Below are 24,859 nucleotides of genomic sequence, written 5' to 3'. Positions count from 1 at the left end.
AACCCAAAAATTCCCTGAATATCTGTCACATGACTGTTGCTCACAGCTGAGTCACTGGTGACTTATTTTTACATAATCTGGTGCAAACTTTTCTGTTGTTGGTTAATTTTCAAACAAGATGTAACAATAAATTGAAATGATATTGGAGAAAGTCTAAACAATGCAAAGACATTAAAGAAAGTAGACATCATGGCTCTAAAAATCACAACATTTACATCACAACACCTTTGATTTGGTGAATGAATTGCACATGTACTGTGTGTGTTCAATCTATGATGGTTTAAAGGTGTTATACAGATGTAATAACAGGTGTTTGTCCTGTACAGTAGCTGCAGGAAAGAAAACAACAGCGATACCTGGAAGTACGAGCACAAACTGAGCTCCAAACCACAGAAGCTGCAGCAGGATTTTTACAACCACAGCTTCCTCTTTAGTCACCAGAACAGACTTCAGGCCTCGAAACGGATCTCCATCATGGAGCGACTTGTTCACTGAAGTTCATCCAGCTGCTGGTAACAGAACAAATGTCAACAAATACCTTCACAGAAACACTATCAGGGCAGCAGATCTGTCAGTGTTTACCTCTAACATGGATTTATACTCGGAGCATTAGCAGCAACACAACCATGGCTAGGAGGAGAAATAACTCAAATGTCCTCTGTGCAGGAAAAAGAATTAAAACAAGTGTTACCAATACAAGAAAAAAGATGCTGCTATGTACTACAAATGTTTTACCACATTTGTGATCTGTTTTCATGTTTTTCTTCTAAGTGTTCTGTGTAAACTAATCCAAAAACTCCCTGAATATTGGTCACATGACCGTTGGTCACAGCTGAGTCACTCATGACTTCTCAGTTGAAGAGTTTAGAATTTGGGGGTATTTTTACATAATCTGGGGCAAATTGTTTAATTTGGGGGCAATTTTTAAACTCTTTTTTCAGAAATATCACAATTTTACGCTTAGATGTGGCTAGGTTTTCAGAGCAAACGACACGTCACACATGATCAGATCTATCACTGCTATCTTGAAAAAATGGTTGTTATATTGCAATTCTTTTCACCGCTAGCTCTTTTATCTAAAAAAGTGACCTACTAGGAACTCCTCTGCTAAATTTCATGTTTATATCACAATTTGCACGATAGTTTGCCCAATCTGCTCCACTAAAAGAGTTAAATAATGAGTCTTTGTTGATGATCCACACAGTATATGTTGATCAATGAGCAGCACAGACAAGCACTGAAATGGAATGATACCAATAGTGTCTTTATTTAACAGCCACGACACACACAGAGCTCAGCACCTTTACTAGAGCACCACAGATTTGTGTTTTATCCATTTTACGACAGGTGGTCTAAAGAATTTTAAGCACTGTATATCTGAAAGTAGGATTTTCTAATCGCATTTTTGCAAACTTTGGTTTAAGTGTCCAGTAAGCAGGTATTTTGCAACCATCTATGGATCTTCTGTGAGTGTTTTTAAAAAGGCCAATAAGAAGCCTAACTGGACAACAAAGGGCTGCAGTGCCAAAATTAATGCATCAAGAGATCTGATGAGCCTAAAGTCAGAGTTTTCAGAGTCAATAAGTTCTCCTAACCTACGAGATCACCATGGTAACTGATGCCGGTCAGCTGGCCTGCTCTGGAGGACTTCCTGTTCAGAGTCTGGGATTCAAATCAAGTTTATGAAGTGTTCACTTTTACCCAATTCTTCTCTCAGAGCAACACTATCTCCGCTGAGGTTTTATCTGTTGATCTGAATGAAGCTGTGCAGTTACAGAATCTTACACTGCGTTGCCATGGGAACCTACATGTATTCACTTAATGACACAGAAAACAGAGAAAGATATTTTTATTAGTGATGGGATGCGGTTAAAAAATCTAATTATTTACAGGCTTTGTAATTAATAAATCATGTTTTTTTTCAAATAGCAATAATAGAAAACTCTTTCTTGCACAATTTGCACACGACCACGCTTTTATCCAAGCTGCCATCTGCATGATTTTTTAAAAGAAAACTTTCCGCCTGATAAGCTCGATGCATCTCGTCTTCTTTCACTGTTCACCAAACGTACTTATGCGCTGACATCACTCACTGGTAAACAGACTTCAGGTTCATTAGCGCCACCTACTGGGCTGGAGTGTTCATCAGTGTTACCAGTCTGCCAGAAATTAGAGAACTGAGAAAGATGCGATTAAATGAGTTATTTTTTTTATACATTATTTTTTTCTGTAATTAATTAATTGAAATTAACATGTTAAAGTCCCTGTGACAGACTGGCGACCTGTCCTGGGTGTCCCCTGCCTTTGCCCGAGTCAGCTGGGATAGGCTCCAGCACCCCCCGCGACCCTAATGAGGATAAAGCGGTGTATAGAGGATGGATGGATGGATGGATGGATGTTAAAGTCCCAGCCTTGATTTTTATATGTCCTGATTTAGTGTTAAGTCTATTTTTGACTGCTGGTGCTGCAGCTAATAGAAGAGAGAATAGAAAACTGGCTGTCTATTTGATTTAATTACAGAGAATATTAAATAAATAACAATAATTTCACCTTGATTTGTCCAAACACCAAAGTAATGTCCTTCATTATAACACAGTGGTAGACCTAAACGTTGAGAATTGTGTTTAAATGAGTAAAGCAGGGCTGAAAACATTTAAGTTATTCCAGTAATTCGAATTCTCTGAATGGAGACTTTGTTTAATTAACTACATACTAGACCCCAGGTTGATATAATACCTCTGTACTATACTATATACTATAGTATTTCTATAGGATATAGTTATTTCTGTTGCACAGCACTCCCACTTCCTCTTTTGATGCTGTAATCTGGTTAATCGATTAATCGACAGAATAATCTATAGACTACTTGATTACTAAAATAATCGATGCAACTCTAGAGTAAAGTTTGAAGTGTCAGAGCTCTAATGTGTCAGAAATAAGCCTCACAGAGCGGGAAAATAAGCATATTAACTCACAGCTTTAACAGTTTTCTCCCTGCATTAGTCTGTTGTATCGTTTTCAGTAGCAGCACTTTATACCCTAATAAATGTTTACATTCTTCATAGCTCCTTATTACAACAACCTGCACACCACTGAAGTTAAATGATGCAATAAACACCTGATTTAATGTAGAACAAAGCTGCTGTGATGCCAACACAAACAAAGCCTGTGGTCTGAAACAGAAGAAACTACAAATCCCAGCTCCCCCTGCTTCCTTCTTTCATCTATCAGCTTCATAACGGAGCCGCTGCTGCTCTAAACGTGTAAAATCCAGCTTGTTGTTGTGTTTCCATGTTTCCTCTGAGTCCTCTAGATGCTGCTGCAGGTCAGACTGAGTTCCTGCTCTGCTCTGCTGTGTGTAGTTGTTGTTGTTGTGTGTCTGTGTGCGAGTCTCCAGTTATTTCCAGCCTCCAGCCCTCCACCTTGTGGTCCGGCGGCAGCACTGAGCCGCTGCATGCGTCGCTCTCGTTATTGATGGAAATTGGGCATGGAAAGCAAACAGACACACACAACATGCAACAGTTCACTGCCACAGGTGGTCCGGGCTAAATATACGAGAAGCTATAAATAACCCACGCTAAAAATAAGCCTCACGGGAGGAAAAAGCAGCGGTTCAAAGGGAAAAACATGCGGCAGCGGGTTCACGTTGAATTAGCGAGCAGGAAGAGTGATTTAGTCGATGGCTGCAGGACAGCACGGCTGCAGTCTGACCTAAAATTATAGAGCAACAGATGCATAGTCTAAACATCCCAAGCAACTCGATAGCTGAGTGGAGAAAGACAGTCATATCATAATACAGGCATGTAGGCCTTTATTGAGTGAGTCATTCTTTCCGACAGAACACATTTTCCATACCCACATTAAAAAATAAGATCTATGAGAACAACGAATATCACCGAGACCAGGATGAGGGAGCAGGTGGGAAGATCCAGGACAAATTCTGCAGCACTTTAATGCTTCCACTGGATTCTCCTCTAATCTGGGTCCAAAGCGGCTGATTATTTGTTATCTTTGGGCAAAAAACTGCACCTTTCATGCATTTTTTCTCATTTGTACATTTCTTAAAAGTATGTTACACAGCAGTGATGTTGTCAAAATAAAAATATTAAGCAGAACTGATGGTTCTCTGGTGGTTATTTTGCTTCATATTGATGTCTGATTGAGAGATTAAAGGTTTAAAGCTGTATTTTGTCCCCCAATTTGTTGCTAATTTAACTTTTTTTGAATATTACATTGCATTCCTTTCAACCGTATGCATGAAATAAGTATATTATGTGGTCATAAAGATGTCTAGATTTAAGTTTTAACCAAAACGGATGCTTCTCTGGTGGTTATTTTGATTCATATTAACCTCTGACTGGGAGACTGAAGGTGTCAACAGAGTTTAAAGTTCTAGTTGTCTCCAAATTTGTGGTAAATTTAACTTTGTTTGCACATATTTTGCATTCCTTTCAACCGTATGCTTGCAATAAGTAGATTATATGGTATTTAAGACGTCTCGATTTAAGTTTTAGGCCAAACTCTTTCTCTTCTCTGGTGGTATTTTGGTTCATATTTCAGTTTTAAACTGCTCTAATCTCATTTTATTGATCTTTGACTGAGACATTGAAGGTGTCAGCGGTGTTTAAGTTGGAGTTAGTCTCCTACTTTGTGGTTAATTGAACTTAAAGACATCTAGATTTAAGCTTCAACCCAATTAGATGCTTCTCTGGTGGTTATTTTCGGTTCATATTTCAGTTTTAACTCATCTCCTCTCATTTTATTGACCTCTGATTGAGACTGAAGGTGTCAGCGGTGTTCAAAGTTGGAGTTTCTCTCCTACTTTGTAATTAATTGAACTTTTTTTGCACATTTTCTGTATTCCTTTCAATCATATGTATGCCATAGATATATAATCTGTTAGCAAGGACATCTAGATTCAAACTTTAACCCAATTAGATGTCTGGTGGTTATATTTCAGTTTGAAACTGCTCTACTCTCATCTAAATGACCTCTGATTGAGATTGAAGGTGTCAGTGGTGTTTAAAGTTGGAGTTTGTTTCGAAATTTGTGGTAAATTTAACTTTTTTGCAACCGTATGTATGCAATGAGTATATTATGTGGCCGTAAAGATGCGTAGATTTAAATTTTAAGCCAAACTGATGCTTCTCTGGTGATTATTTTGGTTCATATTGACCTCTGATTGAGACTGAAGGTGTCAACAGTGTTTAAAGTTGGAGTTTGTCTCTAAATTTGTGGTTAACTTTTTTTGCAGTCATTTCAACCGGATGCATGAAATTAGTATATTATGTGGTCGAAAAGATGTCGAGGTTTAAGTTTCAATCCATATTGATGCTTCTCTGTTGGTTTTATTTCAGTTTTAAACTGTTCTCCTCTCATTTTATTGACCCGATTGAGACTGAAGGTGTCAATGGTATTTAAAGTTGTAATTTGTCTCATACTCTGTGGTTAATTTAATTTTTTGCATTCCTTTCAACCATATGTATGCAATAAGTATATTATACCGTTGCAAAGATGCCTAGATTTAAGTTTTACCCCAGATTTAAACTGCTCTGTTCTCATTATTTTTTAACGTTTGATGGAGATTGAAGGTGTCAACAGTGTTTAACGTCTCCTACTTTGTAGTTAACTGAACATTTTTGGAACATTTTTTGCTTCCTTTCAATCATAGGTTTGCAATAACTATATTATGTGGTAGCAAAGATGTCTAGATTTAAGTTCTAACTCCTCCTTTCTGGTGGTTATTTTGGTCCCCATTCCAGTTTTAAACTGCTCTACTCTTATTTTATTGATCTCTGGTGGAGATTGAAGGTGTCAACTTTGTTTAAAGTTGCAGATTGTCTCCTATTTTGTGGTTAATTTAACTTTTTTTGTACATTTTTTTACATTCCTTTCAACCGCATGTTTGCTGTTTGCGATAATTATATTATTTGTGGTTCATATCCCAGTTTTACCTCCTCTCCTCTCATTTTATTGACCTCTGATTGAGATCTAAAGAAAACCTTTGTGGTTTATTACATTTTTTTGCACCTTTCTTGCATTTATTTCTCTGGTCTGTTTATTTTAGGTACACTACATGGTAGTAAAGGTGTTTAGATTTAAGTATTAACGTTAACTTGGGTTCATATTTCATTTAGAACTCCTCTCCTATCATTTTATTAACCTCTGATTGTTAAAAATTCTGGTAATTTGAACTGTAGAGCTAATTTGTCTTGCAGAGCTAGACCTAATTTCACACATTTTTTTCAAGCATATGCTTCTACACAGCAATAATATTGTCTAGAGGAAGCAGTGAAATTAGATAAAAGCCTAAATGTATACTTCTTTGATAATATTTTGGCTCATATTTCAAGTTTGAACTCTTTTTCTGCCATTTTTATGAAAAAAATCATTGAGACTTATTGTGTCACCAGAGTTAAAATTTGCATCTTATTTGTCGCTTTGTGGCAAAAACTTTCTGGTATTGAACTTTTTTGCAGAGCTGGACCAAGTTTAGGTGGATTTCTTTCATCCGTGTGCTTCTTATAAAGATATTACATGGTAGTAATATTATCTAGATTTGAGTATTAACTTTAATTGATGATTTTCTGGTATTTGTTTGGTTCGTATTTCAGATTTTAACTCATCTCGTCATTTTTATAAACTTCTAATTGAGATTTAATATGTTTTATAAGTTGTTTGTCACAAACTACTTTTTGTCAGAGCTAGACTGACTTTCATGTATTTGTTTTGGCTGTGTGTTTGCTATAAATATATTATAAGGTTGTAATGTTGCTTTTTTAACATTAATTCTGTCTCATATTTCAGTTTTTATCGTCTTTTCTCTCTGGTTTTATAACCCCTCATTGAGACTAAATGTGTCCTAAACAATTAGTGTCACATTTCTCTCCATTATTTTCATGCTCATGTCTCAAACATGCAAAATTAGACAAAAAAAATAACGCCGCCTAATTGCGCCTGTTCCGCAGTGTGTGCGCGCCGACCGCCTCTGTCCCATTGGCCGGGCGGGGAGCGGAGGAGGGGCCGCGCCGGTGCATGCTGTTTAAAACACTGCAGGGGGACTCACAGCAAGCACATTACCGGGACCGGTCCTCCAGAGACATGAGGGAAGTTTCTCACTTCATCTTATTAAAGCCAAAATAAACACGCAGCGCACGGCAGCGAGCCTGAAGGATAAACGGAGGCCGAAACACCGAGAGACGCCTGGATTATATTTCAGAGAGCTGACTCCAGACCGGCGCACAGATGAGCAACAGGTAGAGAAACACCACTTTTCTGCTCTTTTGCTGAACTCAGCTCTCATATGAAGTGTTTAAAGTCAAACAGCTGCTCTTATTAAACTCTCCTGGCCGGGTTTTTATGCTCCATGACGCGCCGACTTCCTGACTATTACGCACGATTTGTGTCCCACGAACCGCCAAAAAAGTTCCACTCAGTCCGGTCTCGCTTCAGATTTTTCTGCATTTCACAAGTTCTGACTCCCGATGAGTGTGAGCTGTGAGCTGAGCGTGCGTGTGTCGCTGTGCGGGTGTGTATGCGTGTGTATGATTGCATCAGAAGCCGTTTTTCCACCCCGCACCTGTTAACATTTGTCGCTGGCATTTGGTGCATTCTTCGGGCAGCTCTGTGCGCCTCTGTACGGTCAGACAGGCTTCAGTTACATTCTTTGAAACACTGTACAAGCGCAGGAACGGTGATACTAATCACACAGAGACCGTTTTCTATCATTATTAATGTGTTATGTGGCTATTTTCGAGGTTGTTCCACCTATTTTCTGCTCATTTTGAAAGAAAAAGGCTCACATTTGGTAGCTTAAAATGAAACTTAAAATAGGGGGAAAAAGCTGCTGCAGTGTTTCTAGATCATATTTATATATATTTACATTCCAGCCATCATCTGAATAAAGATTAATTAACAGTGCAGCTTCCTTTGTACTCAGGACCAGCAGTGCATGTGATACTGGCTGAACTTTTCCCCTCTAAGTAGATAAAACCCTGCAGACGAGTTGCATCAGCCACTTTTACTCTGTGTAGGTGTGAAACTAGATTATGAGTCAGCTGTGGCTGCATCTGCTCGATCTAAGGTGACACTGGGTGGCCGTCCCAGACCTGGACAGCTTTCTCCTTTTCCCTCTCGGCCTCCTCCTCATCTTGAACTCTCGTGCCACAAATAGAAATCCATCCAAAGAGAAAATAACAACGCTGCGGCAGGTCGCTGTACATTTTGTTGCCAGGACAGCCGAGCCTAATGAGAGGTGTTGGAGCTGTGAATCCTCGCGGGGTGGTCGTTGTTGCAGCAGCGAGCACGAGTCCCGCAGGGCTCTGTGAGAGTCAACAAGCTGTGCATCTCGTCTGCAGATCTGAGCACGATGCTCACACTTTCCCCTAAAGATCCTGTAGGATAGCAGAGCCGGTACACAAATGCTGAGCTGACATGATGTCATGTTTACCTGCTGCAGCTCTGCAAGGAGGAAAGTTCACAGGAAAACTGCAGTTGTGGCCGCAGATAGCTGACAAAAGTCCTAAAAGTCCTTGTGATCGGGTAGATAATGTACCAGTAGTCATGTACGTTAAACATCTTTTGCATTTCTTGATTTAGAAAAACAAAACATGAAGCTGTGCATTAATGACACACTACTGAGGAATAAGAACAAATCCTGACTTCATGTTTAAATCAGTGCTGCAGCTTGAGGTTATTTTCAGTGTCATTGTTTTCTGGATTATATGATTGGTCAAATGTTGCATTTCATAGTACTCCAAAATAACAAATGTTTATTCAAAGATGTTCAGTTTACCGTCACAGAAGAGGAAAGAAACCAGAACATTTTCACATTTAAGAAGCGGTAATCACAGAATTTAGACTTTTTTCCTGAAGAAGTTGCTTAATCTGATTATCAAAGGTTAACTTCACAGCTGATTTTACTAATTAAATGAATCGCTGCAGCTCCAGTTCAAACCGTAGCTTTCTGTGGATTTGACAGCAAGGAAACTGACCTGCATGTCTACTCTAAGCTTTCTCAGTGTCAACTGTTTACATAATCCATCAGTGGTGCAAAACCAGCGGCCCATGAGATCCCATAGAAACGCTGTAACCCACAATCCAGCTAGAAACGATCGGGTCACTGCAGTGCAGCCAAAGAAAACAAGCCGACTTTGAAAACGTCCAATAACGGGACCTGAGAGCAATTACTGTGTGGCCTCTCTCAGTGAGAGCTAAAATGTTAGATGGGGGTTAAATATCACTGTTGTTGTTTGTCATAACTGGATGAAATATAGTTGGCAGAGGGAGACAAGCTGCTCTGATTCTGGTAGAAAGTTGGGATGGTTTTTCTCAGGCTGCACGCACAGCTGACCGAACAGTGGGGAAGTTTTTGATTGAGCTCAGTTATTGTGTGATTTATGTGGAAGCTGCTTTCTCTAACAGACTTGTTCTGTTTCTGTTTTCCTGCAGCAGATGACGTTGATGAGGTCCAGCCGCCTGATGAAAGAGGAGTGAAAGCTTCACCTCCTCTCGTTGCACTCGTCTGAAGAGGCGTCCACTCGGCCCGCCTCACTTTGTCACCGATTCCTCTCTGAGTTGGTCCCTGAAAGCGTTTCAAAACTGTTTCTCCAACGCTTCTTCCAGAAACTTGGACTGTTTTCCGCAGCAGAAGCAGCACAGCCCTCCCAGACTGAGGTGATGGGAAGCGTGCGAGCCAGCCGCTACAGCATTGTGTCATCAGAGGAGGACGGCATGAAGCTTGCCACTATGGCAGTACCCAACGGCTACGGCAACGGCAAGGGCAAAGTGCACACGAGGCACCAGCCGCCGAGCAGATTCGTAAAGAAGGACGGTCACTGCAATGTGCAGTTCATCAACGTGAGCGAGAGAGGTCAGCGGTACCTGGCTGACATCTTTACCACCTGCGTGGACATCCGCTGGAGGTGGATGTTCATCATCTTCTGCCTCGCCTTCCTGCTGTCGTGGCTGTTCTTCGGCTGCGTCTTCTGGCTGGTCGCCATCTTTCACGGGGATTTAGAGAACAACGCCCAGAAGTGTGTCTCCAACGTCAGCAGCTTCACCGCTGCCTTCCTCTTCTCCATTGAGACTCAAACTACTATCGGTTACGGCTACAGATACGTGACAGACGAGTGCCCCGTCGCCGTCTTCATGGTGGTTTTCCAAAGCATCGTCGGTTGCATCATTGATGCCTTCATCATTGGTGCCGTCATGGCGAAAATGGCGAAGCCCAAGAAGAGGAATGAAACTCTGCTTTTCAGCCACAACGCCACAGTGGCCATGAGGGACAACAAGCTGTGCCTGATGTGGCGAGTTGGTAACTTAAGGAAGAGCCACCTGGTGGAGGCTCATGTACGAGCTCAGCTGCTGAAATCCAGAACAACGCCGGAGGGGGAGTACATCCCCCTCGACCAGATGGACATCAATGTCGGCTTCGACAGCGGAGTCGACCGCATCTTCCTCGTCTCTCCGATCACCATCGTCCATGAGATCGACGATAGCAGTCCTTTCTACAACATGAGTAAGCAGGACCTGGAGAGCTCAGAGTTTGAAATCGTGGTGATCCTGGAGGGCATGGTGGAGGCGACAGCCATGACCACGCAGTGCCGCAGCTCCTACGTTGCAAGTGAGATCCTCTGGGGCCACCGGTTCGAGCCGGTGCTCTTCGAGGAGAAGAACTTCTACAAGGTGGACTACTCCCGTTTCCATAAGACATACGAGGTTCCCAGCACTCCTCTGTGCAGCGCCAGAGACCTCGCAGAGAAAAAATACATCCTCTCCAACTCCAACTCCTTCTGCTATGAAAACGAGATGGCACTGGAGAACAAGGAGGACACGGACGAGGGGAACGGGGGCAGCGTTGGGCCCGACGGCACCCAGACGGACAACATCTCAGAGACCGAACACAGCCAGGCCACGGTGCCGCTGGAGCCTCGGCCGCTGAGACGAGAGTCAGAAATATGACTGTTGAGACCTCAGACCTCACGTGAGAGATTTCTTAAGAATCGCCTCTCTGCTCTGAGAGGCTCAGCGAGCCGAGCTGGGCCTCGGGCAGAGGACAAGCCGAACGGTACTGCTGTGGGAAGCGACGAGGTTTAAGACTTTGTATGTAAAAGTCTGCTTGAACTTTGACTACATACAGTATGACAAAACACAGCGCTATGAACCACGTGCATATTTGCAGATTGAATTCTCCATGAAGTCCCCATGAATGTGTGCTCAGTGTCTGACGACTGCAAAGAGGAAGGAGGTTGTTGTTGACTTGAAAACTGCCGGCATGTCTCAGTTGCTCTGTCCAGCCAGAAGAAGATGCTTTTATAGTGCTGCTAGTAGATAGTGGAAAAAGCCTTTAAATAAAGACGCTTTAGTTTTTCATATAGAACCAAAGAGTAAAGAATGCAGGTGTCTGGAACAAAGAAGGTACAAGTAGAGTATTTGTTCATGAGCTGGTCTCATCGCCGACATCATGCAATAACCGATAGAGAAACTTTACTTTGCCTTGACAGCACTGATTCCCTGAGCTTTCTCCTCTAGTCGAGGCTGGTCAGACTGATGGAAACATGCCTGCTTAGGTCGAGAGGTCAGAGCAGGGTAGTATTAACGACATCAAACTGACAGAAATCACTCATTTAAACCGAGACCGGGGTGAGATGAGAATCTGAGCGCCTGATTCGGATGTTATTGTCACACATCGTTCCTTTACATATGGGACGTTCTACATCTTCAACTATTAATTAAATCAGCAACTATTTTGATCATGGATAGTTGGTTTGGGTGGTTTTATCTTTGGTTCCAGCTTGTTAAATGTGAATATTTTCTGGTTTTGGTCCAACTCAGTGACTGTAAACTGAATATCTTTGGGTTGTGCACAAGACAATTGCCTCCTTGGGCCAATAGCTGGACCAATCAATCAATTAATTGAGAAAATAATGGTTATGTGGAGTCCTACTAAACAGCAACTGAAAATGTGAGTGTCATAATGAGACTCAAGTGAGAAAATGAAACTATAGTTGTGGTCTGACATGCGACTCAAATTGAAAGTCTGCACAAAATCTCGACTTCGTTCCTCTTTAAGGGTTCATCACGAGGTGACTCGAACCTCCCTGCTGATTTAAATATATCTATCTAATGGAACGATTTGTGAAAATAACGCTGATGAAATCCAAAAACAGGCGATCTGAATGTTCTTAAAAGTGCTGCTATGATGTTGCTCCTCCTTCTTTTCCTTTTGCTTTTTTTTTTTTTACGGTTGATAAAAAATGCCAAAGAGTATTATTATCATAGTTATGTGTTTCTTAAAAACAACACCTGATTAGATTTGGTACAGAGAAGTAGAACGTTTAGGGAGTTTTAATAAGGTTTGTTTTGCAAGAACGTGTGTACAGTTTCTCTTTCTTCTTCTTTTAGTTTTTTTTTAATCATTTTTATCTCGAGCCAATTCATCAAGCCTTAATCTGGACACTCCAAAGTGTAAAAAAGCAAACAGAAATCACGACTTCTGTGGCATTTGATGAGTAGCCTGAACCAAAAAGTGATTTCTGATGCTGGTTTTAAAGGTTTTAAACTTACATCAAAGTAAAGCCATGCTCCCTTTGCTCTGAGTTTTCATCCTCTGCTTTTGTTTTTTACCTGAGAATGTAAGATTTCAAAAAGCCAAATGTACTGTAACCCCGGCATACAAAGGCACAACGGTTTGCATCAATATATTTCTGTGTCTTTTTGTTTTTAAAACCTGCAGACGTAAAGCCGCTCAGCTCCATAGATCCTACTCCTGTAAATACCTCCCTGCCTCCCTGTTGCAGTAAATTTTGTATCAGTCTTCCAAATGTACTGCAAAACCACGGAATGTACAGATTTTTGTATTATTATTATTATTATTATTATTATTGTACATGATATTATATTGTTCTTTTTCAATAAAATGTCAGTGGACAATCGGAACCAGGACGAGTCACTTGTCATGAATTGAGTTTTAACACGTGATTCCATTCTTTATAAATTTTTAATACAAGAATGAAACACACAAGGTTTTTAGACTATCTTTGGGATTAGTACAAAAAGTATGTTGCACTAGAAACAACACAAGCTAAAAAAGGAAAAAGCATAATACCTTGTTATATTTGCTCAGGTACAGCACTTTTTGCACAACTTTGAGATATTTTACTTCCATTTTATACTACTAGACTCATCTATATTTATTTGACAACTATAGTTCCCTGAGAAAATAAAACCTTTACATGGAACAGAGTATTTTTATAGCATTGTATTGCTATTTTTTAGGCTTTAATTGAGTAACAAGAGTGAAGCAACACAAAAAATTAGGGGGAAACAGAGTGTTACCTGTTGAGATTAATAAAGTTTTCCATATATTTCTTACAGTATCTTGCACTGGAATCAACACAAGCTCACAAATATGTACAATAACTTGGTATATTTATTCATTTAATCAGAAATGAATAAATGCACAAAAAGTACAAAAAGTACTTTTTGTGCATTTTTGAGATACTTTCCTGCCATTGTACACAACTTTACACCTGAAAGTTACTTGAAAGATGAAGTTTTTACATGTATAACATACAATCAATAATTCAATGCATTTTTAAACAATAATAGTTGAAAATGCTGACTGTATGTAGAAAACAATCCAATAGTATATTTTAAACTTGTAACAGGAGCTGCCTAATGCGTACTTTCAGTATATTTTATGCTTCTGTCAAAGTAAAATCTGGATTTTTACATGTAATTGAGTATTTTTATAGCGTGATATTGCTAATATGAGTGAAGTAACAGAAAATATGATGGGGATTCAACGGTCTCCTGCTGAGATTAATAAAGTTTTGCATATATTTTTTCAGCATCTTTAATTAGAAACAAAGTGAGCTCTTAATACTTCACTGTCACACTAATATGGAAGGTTAATGTACAATAACTTGGTATATTTACTGCAATTTTTTTTTTCTTAGTTTTTCCCTTCCATTTTATATTACTTTTATTCAATTAGATGTATTTGACAACTTTAAAGATGCATCAATACAGATTAATAGCTCCATTATCTGCACTTTACGTTTTGATGCTAATGCATTAGAATAACAACCCACTCATATATTTTAAGGCTCTAACAGGGTAAGGAGAACTCTGCGTACATTTTGTACTACTACCAGAGTAACATCAGGACTTTTACTTGTAATAAAGTATTTTTATGTGGGTCTAATGAACTGTACTTGATGGTAGGTAAATATTTGAACCTTGGATTAATGGAGACGTTTAACCATCATACATTGAAATACACCTCTAATGCTGCTGTTACTTTCTGAAGCGACTCTAAAAGCGAATTCCAACACTAAGGCCAATCTGTCAGTCACAAATCTGATCCACGTCTGGCAGTTTAAGAAAATTCTAAAATGTCTTCTGCTTTAAATAAAGTTCTGATGCCACCGATTACAAAAATATATATATAAATACAGTGGAGTTTATTAATTTTACTTGAAAAAACCTGGAAGCAACATGTGTACAAGGATTAAAAAAAAGACGATTCTATGGTACAGAATATTTTTTGAATGAATTTTGGGTCATTTTGGATTTTTTTTTAGTGAGTCAGAAAAGTTTCCGCCACTTTGAACACATTTTGAAGACAATTTTCTCTATTTTGGAGAAGTTTCTAGTTTTTCATCATATTGGATTTTTTTTTTACTCTTTTAGAAAAGTTGAGTCATATTGATCAAATTTTGAGTCACTTTGAATGAATATTTCCATGTTTCCAGCCTCTCCAGACTTTTCCTCTCTACTCTGTTCATCATCTCTAATAAGATGTTTCACCATGCTGAATGTATCGTCCAACAACTTGCTCTTCTGTTCACGGTTTCTGAGTCATGCTGCATGTATTTTATTGATCCACATTAGGTTTTATTTCCCTCTCATGATCATTTTGGACAAATTTTGAGTGATTTCGGACAATTTTTCAATTATTTTGGAGAAATTTGAGTATTTTTGACCAGTTTTGAAGATATGGATCAAGGTTTTCCACCATGCTGGATGTATCTCAAACAACTGGCTCCTCTGCTCACTGTTTCCAAGCCATGCTGCATTTATTTCACTGATCTAGTAGATTTCACTTTCCTCTCAGTCTCTCTGGAAACACTGGCTGCAGGTCAACCCAAATACTCGAATTTTCTTAATTTTTAGTTTTTCTACAGGATCTGGTGCAAATGCTTTACATTTGGGGGTATTTTTTATAAGAATATGACTTGTAGATTAGATTTAGATTTGGGTTGACTAGATTGGTTAAACTGTCTGAAAGTTGAAAATTAGACACTTCTGACAAACGGTGTAATTTTAGCATTAAAAAATGAAAACATGCATTTCAAACTTATCGGCAGGTTTTGGGGTTCAGACCCTTACATAAATAGTTTTAAAAACATTTCTTTTGGTGGAGTATCATCTGTAAATGGTTTTGAGCCACAGAGAATCAGTTCTTCGAAGGAACTTTTTTAGTTTCTCTTGTGTGAAAACACAAGTAATTCTGATGAATATTGCAATTACAAACTTAGATTTGCTTCATTTTTCCTGCTGATGTAAACATTTTTTTAAACAAACATCTCTTTCAAAATCTGGGTTTAGGAGCTTAAAGGGTAACTTTTAGGAGATTGAACATTTGCTTCAAGCTTTATGACATAAACTCATCAAACAAATGGAACAAACGGTTTTCCTCCAGAAGTGCAGCTCCGTTGCTTGTATATTAAACACTACGTAGTCGTTTCCCACCATCGGTCAGTGTTGGAGGTTCGTTGTCTAAGCAGCAGAGCGCTCTGATGTTAACCAGCCGCCTCATTCTGCGCTGGATGGATTAACACCTTGTCCTCATCCCTCATGCGGTCCTCCATCATTCCTCTTACATAACATCTGGTCATTTCTCAGGTATGAATCCGTCCAGAGAGAGCAGATCAGGCGATAACAAGAAAACATTCACTTTTAATGTAATCTGGTCTGAATGAAGTTTTTGTTGGCTGAGAGGAGAATGTTTTTCTTGGTAAGACATTGACTTTGTCTTTTTACAGCCAACACATCTGCTGGTTCTACTATTTATCTTATGGATGAAAACAACCAGACTGGACAGTTTTATCACCGTGTCTTATTTTGCACAAATTACAATATATTTCACTGCTTTTACATCTGTTAATATCCATCTACAAGAATACCAGACCGGCAGTATTTTACTACATTATTGCACTATCCATTGCTGGTTCATTAGTGCCTTTGTCTTGTTGCATCAACATATTTTACCAGGAGCTTCAGCAGAAATCGGCTGGACTTCTTTTAAAGAGAAGTTCAGCTGCTTTCCACTGAACTTTCACTCTGAGCACTTTAGTAATGCTGATGTCTACATTTAGCATCACAGTTCTGCTCTTCCTAACTGCCACCTCAGTGAATTCTATGACTGTCATTTCTAATATTTTTTCTTGCATCAGCCAAAATCTAAATGAGCAATGTGATGTTAGGATTTAGCACTATCATCGAAAAGGCTAAAAACAAACCCTCCATGGCCGGTGTTTGGCTTTCTTGACCCATTGACTTAGTAAAACAGGTACCACACCCTGTTTTGATATAAAAACTCATTCTAAACTAATGAAAAGTCTTATTTTCAGGGGATTAAACACGGCATCTGCCGTCTTCTTCAGAAGAAGACATGTCGGCAAGGTAAAACCATATTTTCTTACTGAATTGTCGGTTTAAAAGTAACGCTATCCCACAATAAGAAGTGACAAAATGAACATAGTCCAATTAACTGTCCAATCATTTACCACATTTGGAGCACTTAAGGCATTTAAATTGAACTGATTTACAGCCCAGGTGGTTGACATTTTTGAGAATGCTGCTGTTGACAATGCAGCTAAATACAAATGACATGAGTGTTTAGTTGGAAATCAATGCTTGATTCAAAGATGGGATTGGTAAAAAATTAACTTTGTTCAAACTCTAACTCCTTCCCTCTGTCGTGGAAATGTAACACTGACACTGGTGAATTTGTGAATAAGTAAATTCCAGTCTGATGTATAACTTGTTATTGTCTTGTCACACCTGAGCTGTTTTGTTGTTTTGTTAGCCATGTTATGTTTGTGTTGTTTTTGTAAATAATGCTAATAAACATAGTATTTTTTTTTTTAAAAAGGGTCACTTTGTCCTTCAGTATTTGATTCTTGCAACAATCTGCTATCTTGCAATGATACAGAAATCTTAAACAAATCCGTGGATCCGGACTATAAGCTGCATCACTGCCACAATCTTATCAGTTGGTCTGTGTAATTTCTGACCTTCCCTGAAAATTTCATCTAAATCTGTTGGTTTGTTTTTGAGTAATGTTGCCAACAGTCAGACAGATGGACAAACCAACGCCGATCGTCACATAACTCCGCCGTGTTCCTTAATGAAGTAATACAGCAGGCAAATAGTTCATAAAATCCAGAATAGAGAACTAAACTAACTGAAGCTAAAAGTAAACTTCACAAAAAGTGAGTCAGTAAAAGTGTGTTTTATCTCCTCAGGCCAGTCGTTCCTTTGGTTGTTAATTAACCCCTTTATGCCTATTGTCACGAATTCCCAACATAACACTTTCATTCAGACTTCAGCTGAGATAGCATATCCACTCCCCCAGTGCTGGTTTGTGCATATTCAATACATACCTCAGAACCTTTTGCAAATACTAGTTTCTCTTAGAACCGGTCGGAGTGGGACCTAATTATTATATATCTGTTACTATTATTAACTATCTATGTTCTATGTGTAATGGACAATTAATCTCCACTTATTTTAGCATCAGCTGGAAAGCAAAAACGCATAAAAAAAGTTATTTATTTAACTGTAAATAAATTCAGAAGTCAGGGGGTTAATTAAAGACTAATTGGTTGGTTGGTTGAACATCATTTCATCACAAAAAGCCTGAATCAGACTGTTTAACATCTGTTTCTGAGCCTGGACGTTTGTTTCAAGCCTCCAGCTGATCTTATCTGAGCTCCGTCACCGTTTTGCTGCTTTTGTTATGGAAAGAGTTGCGTACGCGGGAGGAAAGTGATTTTTCAAGCTGGCACTGAACATGTCGTCATGAGCAGTAAGTTGTGCAACAGGAAGTCAGAATTTCCACTCGGTCCAAATGGGTCACAACCGAGCCGAGGTGTCTTGATCCGTCGGTTGCCGCGGTGAAGCTTCTTGGGTCCGTGGACGGTGTGGTCCGGCCAGGCGGGGGTCCGTGTGAAGCAGGAAGACTCTGCCTCGGCTCGAGACAAAACACAGCGAGGATCACAGGTCTGGGCCAGAGCTGGGTCCGTTTGAACGCCGGGTTCCCAGAAGCCTCGATGAAAGCCAGGGGTTCCGGTTATAGTTCAGGAGCCGGGATTGTGTTTGTGTTGCGGGTCCAAGCTTTCTACTCCGGCGTTGTTGTTGTTTCCAGATCGCGGCCGTCGCTCTGAGAGCTCAACGAGCTGTGCAGCGCGATGTATAAAACACAAATAAATAGTGATAAAAAGTAAACTGTTTGGATACTTGATATCTCAGGCGTTTACACAGAAATAATGGAAGTTGGCCTAACATTTACCTTTGGATGTTTACTCCCCTGATATACAGAGTTATTGTTTTCATAAACAGGCAGCGATGGAGCAGCACAATAGAAACAGACGTTCACCTTCGGCAGAAAGAGCTGCAGCAGCGCTACTCTTCCTCTGGCACAGGAACTAAGCCTCAATGTGCCTTTCCTGGTCACAACTTTAAATTAATAATCCAATAAATAAATGTTAAATTAAATGGTGTGACCGGAAAGTCCCTCCTTACTTTCCCACCCTGAAGGGACGGACCGCCGCCAGAGAAAAAAAACGGCTTTTGTTTACCGAAAAATCAACAGATCAGGTGGATTTCGCCTGTATTTTTCCGAGCTTCTATATGGCGTTGTGGATCAAAGCGTAGGCTGAGATGTGATTTAAAATTATGTCTGGGAGGAAAAATGAAACACAGACCCTGATTAAAATAAGAGAGAGAAACGAGCGGTGAGTCCTTTTCTGTCTCTTCCTCTCTTTTCAGTGTGATCAAGATAAATCAGATACTGTAACTGCTTTATGTCAGATGAATGGAACACACACACACACACACACACACACACACACACACACACACACACACACACACACACACACACACACACACACACACACACACACACACACACACACACACACACACACACACACACACACACACACACACACACACACACACACAGCAGCATCATGTTCAAAGCCGACTCCACAAGTTGACTTTAGTGTCAATCTTCCTTTACGGCAAACCCAGGAATTTTCCACTGAGTCGAGCTGACGTCCAGTTCTGCTGCTTTCTTTTTTTTCTGTGCAGTTAAAGAAAGTCAAAGTGATAAAAGCATGAGAAAAAAATGTTCCTCTTTCTAAGAAACGCTCCAGAGTTTACTGTGGAATTTGCTAACATTTATTGATGACTTTGTGCAGAGGCGTGCTAAAGTTTGAGGCACTTTCGATTCTTATTAATCACCAGAAGGGAAACTGAAAATGAAATCTGCAGCAGAACAAGTTCAAACACCAGAGTAACAACTGATGGAATAAATGGGAAAGATTATGTTTCTGTAGCTGAATTAAAATTCTTCACCAGTCCTTAAACTATTCAGATGTGTTGTGCAGTTCCATTAAAAGTTGACTAAATACATCATCAATATCACTTCATTCTACATGTTTCATTTACAAACTTGGGAAAACTTAACCCAAGTCTCCAGATCTCAGTGTCCAAAGATGAAGATTTTTTTCAATTAATCGATGAATCAGATAAAAAACATTTTTAATGTCCGCCTCTTTATTTAGAAATAGAAGATTTGGAATGACAGAACAAATAAGATCATTATAGGGAAGCCTTCATCTTCAACCATCAGAGGCCTCAAGTCAGTGATGTTCATGTTGAGGATGCTCTCAGTCAGACAGCTGCTTGCTGTGGTGGACATGATGTCTTTCTCATCATGAAGCCTATCAATGGAATTCATTCTGCCTCACTCCAACACAGACCAGTGTCTTCACTAAGATGATGTCAGAAAATTAAAACTTGAGGCTTAATCTTCAAATTATTACTACTATAGTGTGCAAGTTACGTTCATTTGTAATGCATATTCAAACCATGCTTTAGCTGAAAAAAGTGAAATACAGTGCCTTGTGAAAGTATTTGGCCCCCTTGAACTTTTCAACCTTTCGCCACATTTCAGGCTTCAAACATAAAGATATAAAATTTTAATTTTTTGTCAAGAATCAACAACAAGTGGGACACAATCGTGAAGTGGAACGAAATTTATTGGATATTTTAAACTTTTTTAACAAATAAAAACCTGAAAAGTGGGGCGTGCAATATTGTTCGGCCCCCTTGCATTAATGCTTTGTAGCGCCACCTTTTGCTGCAATTACAGCTGCAAGTCGCTTGGGGTATATCTCTATCAGTTTCGCACATCGAGAGACTGAAATTCTTGCCCATTCTTCCTTGCAAAACAGCTCGAGCTCAGTGAGGTTGGATGGAGAGCGTTTGTGAACAGCAGTCTTCAGCTCTGCCCACAGATTCTCGATTGGATTCAGGTCTGGACTTTGACTTGGCCATTCTAACACCTGGATATGTTTATTTGTCAACCATTCCATTGTAGATTTGGCTTTATGTTTTGGATCATTGTCCTGTTGGAAGATAAATCTCCGTCCCAGTCTCAGGTCTTTTGCAGACTCCAACAGCTTTTCTTCCAGAATGCTCCTGTATTTGGCTCCATTCATCTTCCCATCAATTTTAACCATCTTCCCTGTCCCTGCTGAAGAAAAGCAGGCCCAAACCATGAGGCTGCCACCACCATGTTTGACAGTGGGGATGGTGTGTTCAGGGTGATGAGCTGTGTTGCTTTTACGCCAAACATATCGTTTTGCATTGTGGCCAAAAAGTTCCATTTTTGTTTCATCTGACCAGAGCACCTTCTTCCACATGTTTGGTGTGTCTCCCAGGTGGCTTGTGGCAAACTTTAAACGAGACTTTTTATGGATATCTTTGAGAAATGGCTTTCTTCTTGCCACTCTTCCATAAAGGCCAGATTTGTGCAGTGTACGACTGATTGTTGTCCTATGGACAGACTCTCCCACCTCAGCTGTAGATGTCTGCAGTTCATCCAGAGTGATCATGGGCCTCTTGGCTGCATCTCTGATCAGTCTTCTCCTTGTTCCAGGTGAAAGTTTAGAGGGACGGCCGGGTCTTGGTAGATTTGCAGTGGTCTGATACTCCTTCCATTTTAATATGATTGCTTGCACAGTGCTCCTTGAGATGTTTAAAGCTTGGGAAATCTTTTTGTATCCAAATCCGGCTTTAAACTTCTCCACAACAGTATCTCGGACCTGCCTGGTGTGTTCCTTGGTCTTCATGATGCTCTCTGCACTTTAAACAGAACCCTGAGACTATCACAGAGCAGGTGCATTTATACGGAGACTTGATTACACACAGGTGGATTCTATTTATCATCATCAGTCATTTAGGACAACATTGGATCATTCAGAGATCCTCGCTGAACTTCTGGAGTGAGTTTGCTGCACTGAAAGTTAAGGGGCCGAATAATATTGCACACCCCACTTTTCAGTTTTGTATTTGTTAAAAAAGTATAAAATATCCAATAAATTTCATTCTACTTCACAATTGTGTCCCACTTGTTGTTGATTCTTGACTAAAAATTAAAATTTTATATCTTTATGTTTGAAGCCTGAAATGTGGCGAAAGGTTGAAAAGTTCAAGGGGGCTGAATACTTTCACAAGGCACTGTAAAACTCTCTCACAGTCACACAGGTGACTGTGAGAGATAGTGTGTCATTCTCTGTCATTAATCAGTTAATAAGCTAACCCTAGCATCAGACAAGCTACCAGAGAGACTGATATTACGTTTCCTCACTTTAAAACGGAACAAATGTAGAATAATGCAGTGACTTAAGGTGCATGTCCACGAGATGCGACACATCGCATGTGGCCGGTTGATGCATTTCCAGCTGTGATCCGGTGTGTTTACCAGCAGCTCATTTTTATAAAGTAGACTTGACTTCGACTGTCCTTCAACATCTAAACTAGCCGTCGGTGAACTAAAACCAGGACAGGTTCAGCTGCTGCCCAGATTATTTCTCGCCTCGAATGCTTTTAGAAATACTTTTCCCTGAAGTGTTTTCGAAATAATAGAGAAAGTTTGCGGCCCAGCCGCTGTGTTTATCAGACTCATCTACCGGACCGTCAAGCTGAAAGCGCGGTCATGTGACCACGTAGTGGCCCGCTCGTGACCGTCCAGCATCAGTGCGATTTTCAGATGCGTGCATTCGCATGTAGTGGACACGCAGCATGTCTTTGTTTTGTGAAGCGTGAAAAGCTCCCATACTTTTGAGGACTTCGGTCAAACTGTTTTCTCCGTGCTGGTCATGTTTCATTTGTTGAATTTACTTCCCTTTGAAAATACCTGCTCTGCTCTGCCTCCACCTCGCTCTGTTCAACTCACTCTGCAGGTGAAGTAAACGGCTCCGCAACGTGACGAGTGACGCATGAAGAAATCGATAATGCAATTTGTTGCCAATGCTTTTAATAATCGATTATTATCGATTTTATCGATTCGTTGTTGCAGCCCTAGTATTAATTACAAAAAACAACAACAAAATCACAGATTAAAGGAGGTCCTCGGTTTACAGCGTCCTTGGTTTCCAGTGTCCTCGACTTGGTTATGTTGCCATCTTCCATACATTTTTTTCAGAAAGTCTGTATGTATGACGTTTGCAACGTTAAAACAAATTTCAAACTAATTGGCGAGCAGAGCAGACAAATACATCATCACACGGCGCTATACGAGGAAGACATCTTTGTTTACATTTGCTGGTTGTACACCACAGACATCACAGTATGCGAGATCCAACTTACGGTGAAAATCTTGTTACGTCGCGCTGTAGGGACCCTCCCAGTCTGTTTTTTTTTAAACATTTCTTACATTTCTGAATTTAAAAAAAAGTATAACTTTATGATTTGTATGAGCCCTGAAAAAACCTCCTCGGCACCACTCACAAGTTGGGACAGTTTTCAGTTGAACTGCAGGCAGTGTGGATATATAGTTTTCCAGAATTGAAAACACCAGTTGGCACTGAAGAATTTTTTTCTACATGTTGTTACAGTTTTGTCAAATAAATAGCTCAAGAAATTCAACGTATTTAGTATTTTTTCTGATTTATGCCAGTATAAATGTGTCATTTTCTGAGTTCTCTCTGCTTCTTCATGGTTGTTCTGTTTCCACAGAAATTCAGGACTTTCTATTCCAGTGAAAAATGAGCCCACACTGGGGAAAAATGTGGCAATAACAACAAAAGAGGCTCAGAGGGGTGATATTAACAATAATGCAGCAGATAACGGTAAATCCCAGACTGAGGACACTCAGTGGAATTTTCCAAGGAGCTGACGGTCCAGAAAATGCTTCGCTGCCCTTCACAAGAGCTTCACTTTGAAGACCTGCCAGCTGCAGTCTGTGAATGGATGCCAAACGCCGTCCCCATGAGAGACAGACCTGTCTGCCGTCATCCGACTCGTAATCGTTTTCTCCTGAATCGTAACCTGCTCGGCATCCGCTGAATTTTTCTCCTCATTGCTGAAATTTTCGTCAGGAGGCCCCCGCCCTGGTTCTGGGTTACTGGCGTGCTGTCGAGGTCCGGCTGCATTGGTGGCATTACTTGGCAGAATCCGGAGCAGCGGGGTTGCAGGTCGGTGCTTTGTTACCGCTCTGGTCAACGGTGTCGACAAACAGGTCACAGCCAATGTCAAAGGAAGCTCCCTGAGGATCCCTCCACCAACAACACAACACCACACTCCTCCTGTGTCCTGGTTTCTAAAATAAAACCTGAGCAGACGGGGAGCTGAGAAGCAGATTTCTGATTCCAAACAGGTTAAACAGACAGCTAGTAAACAATATGTTAATCTTCAATAATTCATGAGCATTCCTGATTCTCTTCTGCCTCGTTTACGGTAAAGTAAGATCTCACTTATGAATCATATCCCCAAAAGACGTGTCTCCATTTCCTGCATCTGCTCAGAAACCAGAGAATCTCACATTTTACAACACTGGTAGGATGGTGGCAGGAAAACTGGCAGTTCCTCTGCAGCTGCATCGATTCTTCCTTCAGAAGCTCGGCTTAAACCAGCGGTGTCAAACTCATTTATTACAAAAATGAGACACAAAACGGCAAGAGCGAGAAACAAAATGACAAAAAATTAGACAAATGACACGAAACTACAAAAAAAATACACAAACACCACAGGCAAGACAAAAAAAACACAAAATGACAAAAACAATGCTCAAAACAACAAAAAAAGCAAAACACAAAATGACAAAAAAAAGACAAAAAAACACAAGCGAGACAAAAGGGAAACGCAAAACGACAAAAACATGAGACAAACAACAAAAGTCAGACAAAAAAAACCAAGACAAAAATGACACACAGAACAATAAAATCAAGAAACCAAAAGACAAATTATTATACTTAATCATTACTGGAGTAGACCTTCTGGAGGGCCAGCTTTGTCTTCACGTTATTTCCTCTAAAACATCCCATCTGTATAGAACACTGCCTGTTATAATCCCTTTAGATGTTCAGTTGGGTCCATTTACTCATATCTGACAAAGAAAAGAATAAAATCCTCACATTTGAGAGGGTAAAACTTATCTTTTCCTCATTTTTACTACATATAAAGTGCTGCACTTCTCAGAAAACAACAGAACCGTGGATAGAAGGAAAGAGAACGTTGAAATGTCTTTATACAGAATGAAAGACTCACTGTA

General features: G+C 40.0%; 1 protein-coding gene across 1 annotated transcript; it reads left to right on the top strand.

Moving 5' to 3' along the window:
• Positions 1–7,085: 7,085 nt before the first annotated feature.
• On the top strand, positions 7,086–12,939 carry kcnj2a (potassium inwardly rectifying channel subfamily J member 2a). Its single transcript, XM_022206360.2, has 2 exons — positions 7,086–7,256; positions 9,451–12,939. Exon 2 carries the CDS (start codon positions 9,679–9,681, stop codon positions 10,960–10,962), a length of 1,284 nt encoding a protein of 427 aa, XP_022062052.1. The 5' UTR covers positions 7,086–7,256; positions 9,451–9,678; the 3' UTR covers positions 10,963–12,939.
• The last annotated feature ends 11,920 nt before the right edge of the window (positions 12,940–24,859 follow it).

The sequence above is a fragment of the Acanthochromis polyacanthus genome, chromosome 19 (genome assembly GCF_021347895.1).
Source record: "Acanthochromis polyacanthus isolate Apoly-LR-REF ecotype Palm Island chromosome 19, KAUST_Apoly_ChrSc, whole genome shotgun sequence".
Taxonomy (NCBI): domain Eukaryota; kingdom Metazoa; phylum Chordata; class Actinopteri; family Pomacentridae; genus Acanthochromis; species Acanthochromis polyacanthus.
This window is presented reverse-complemented; position numbering and strand designations above follow the sequence as displayed.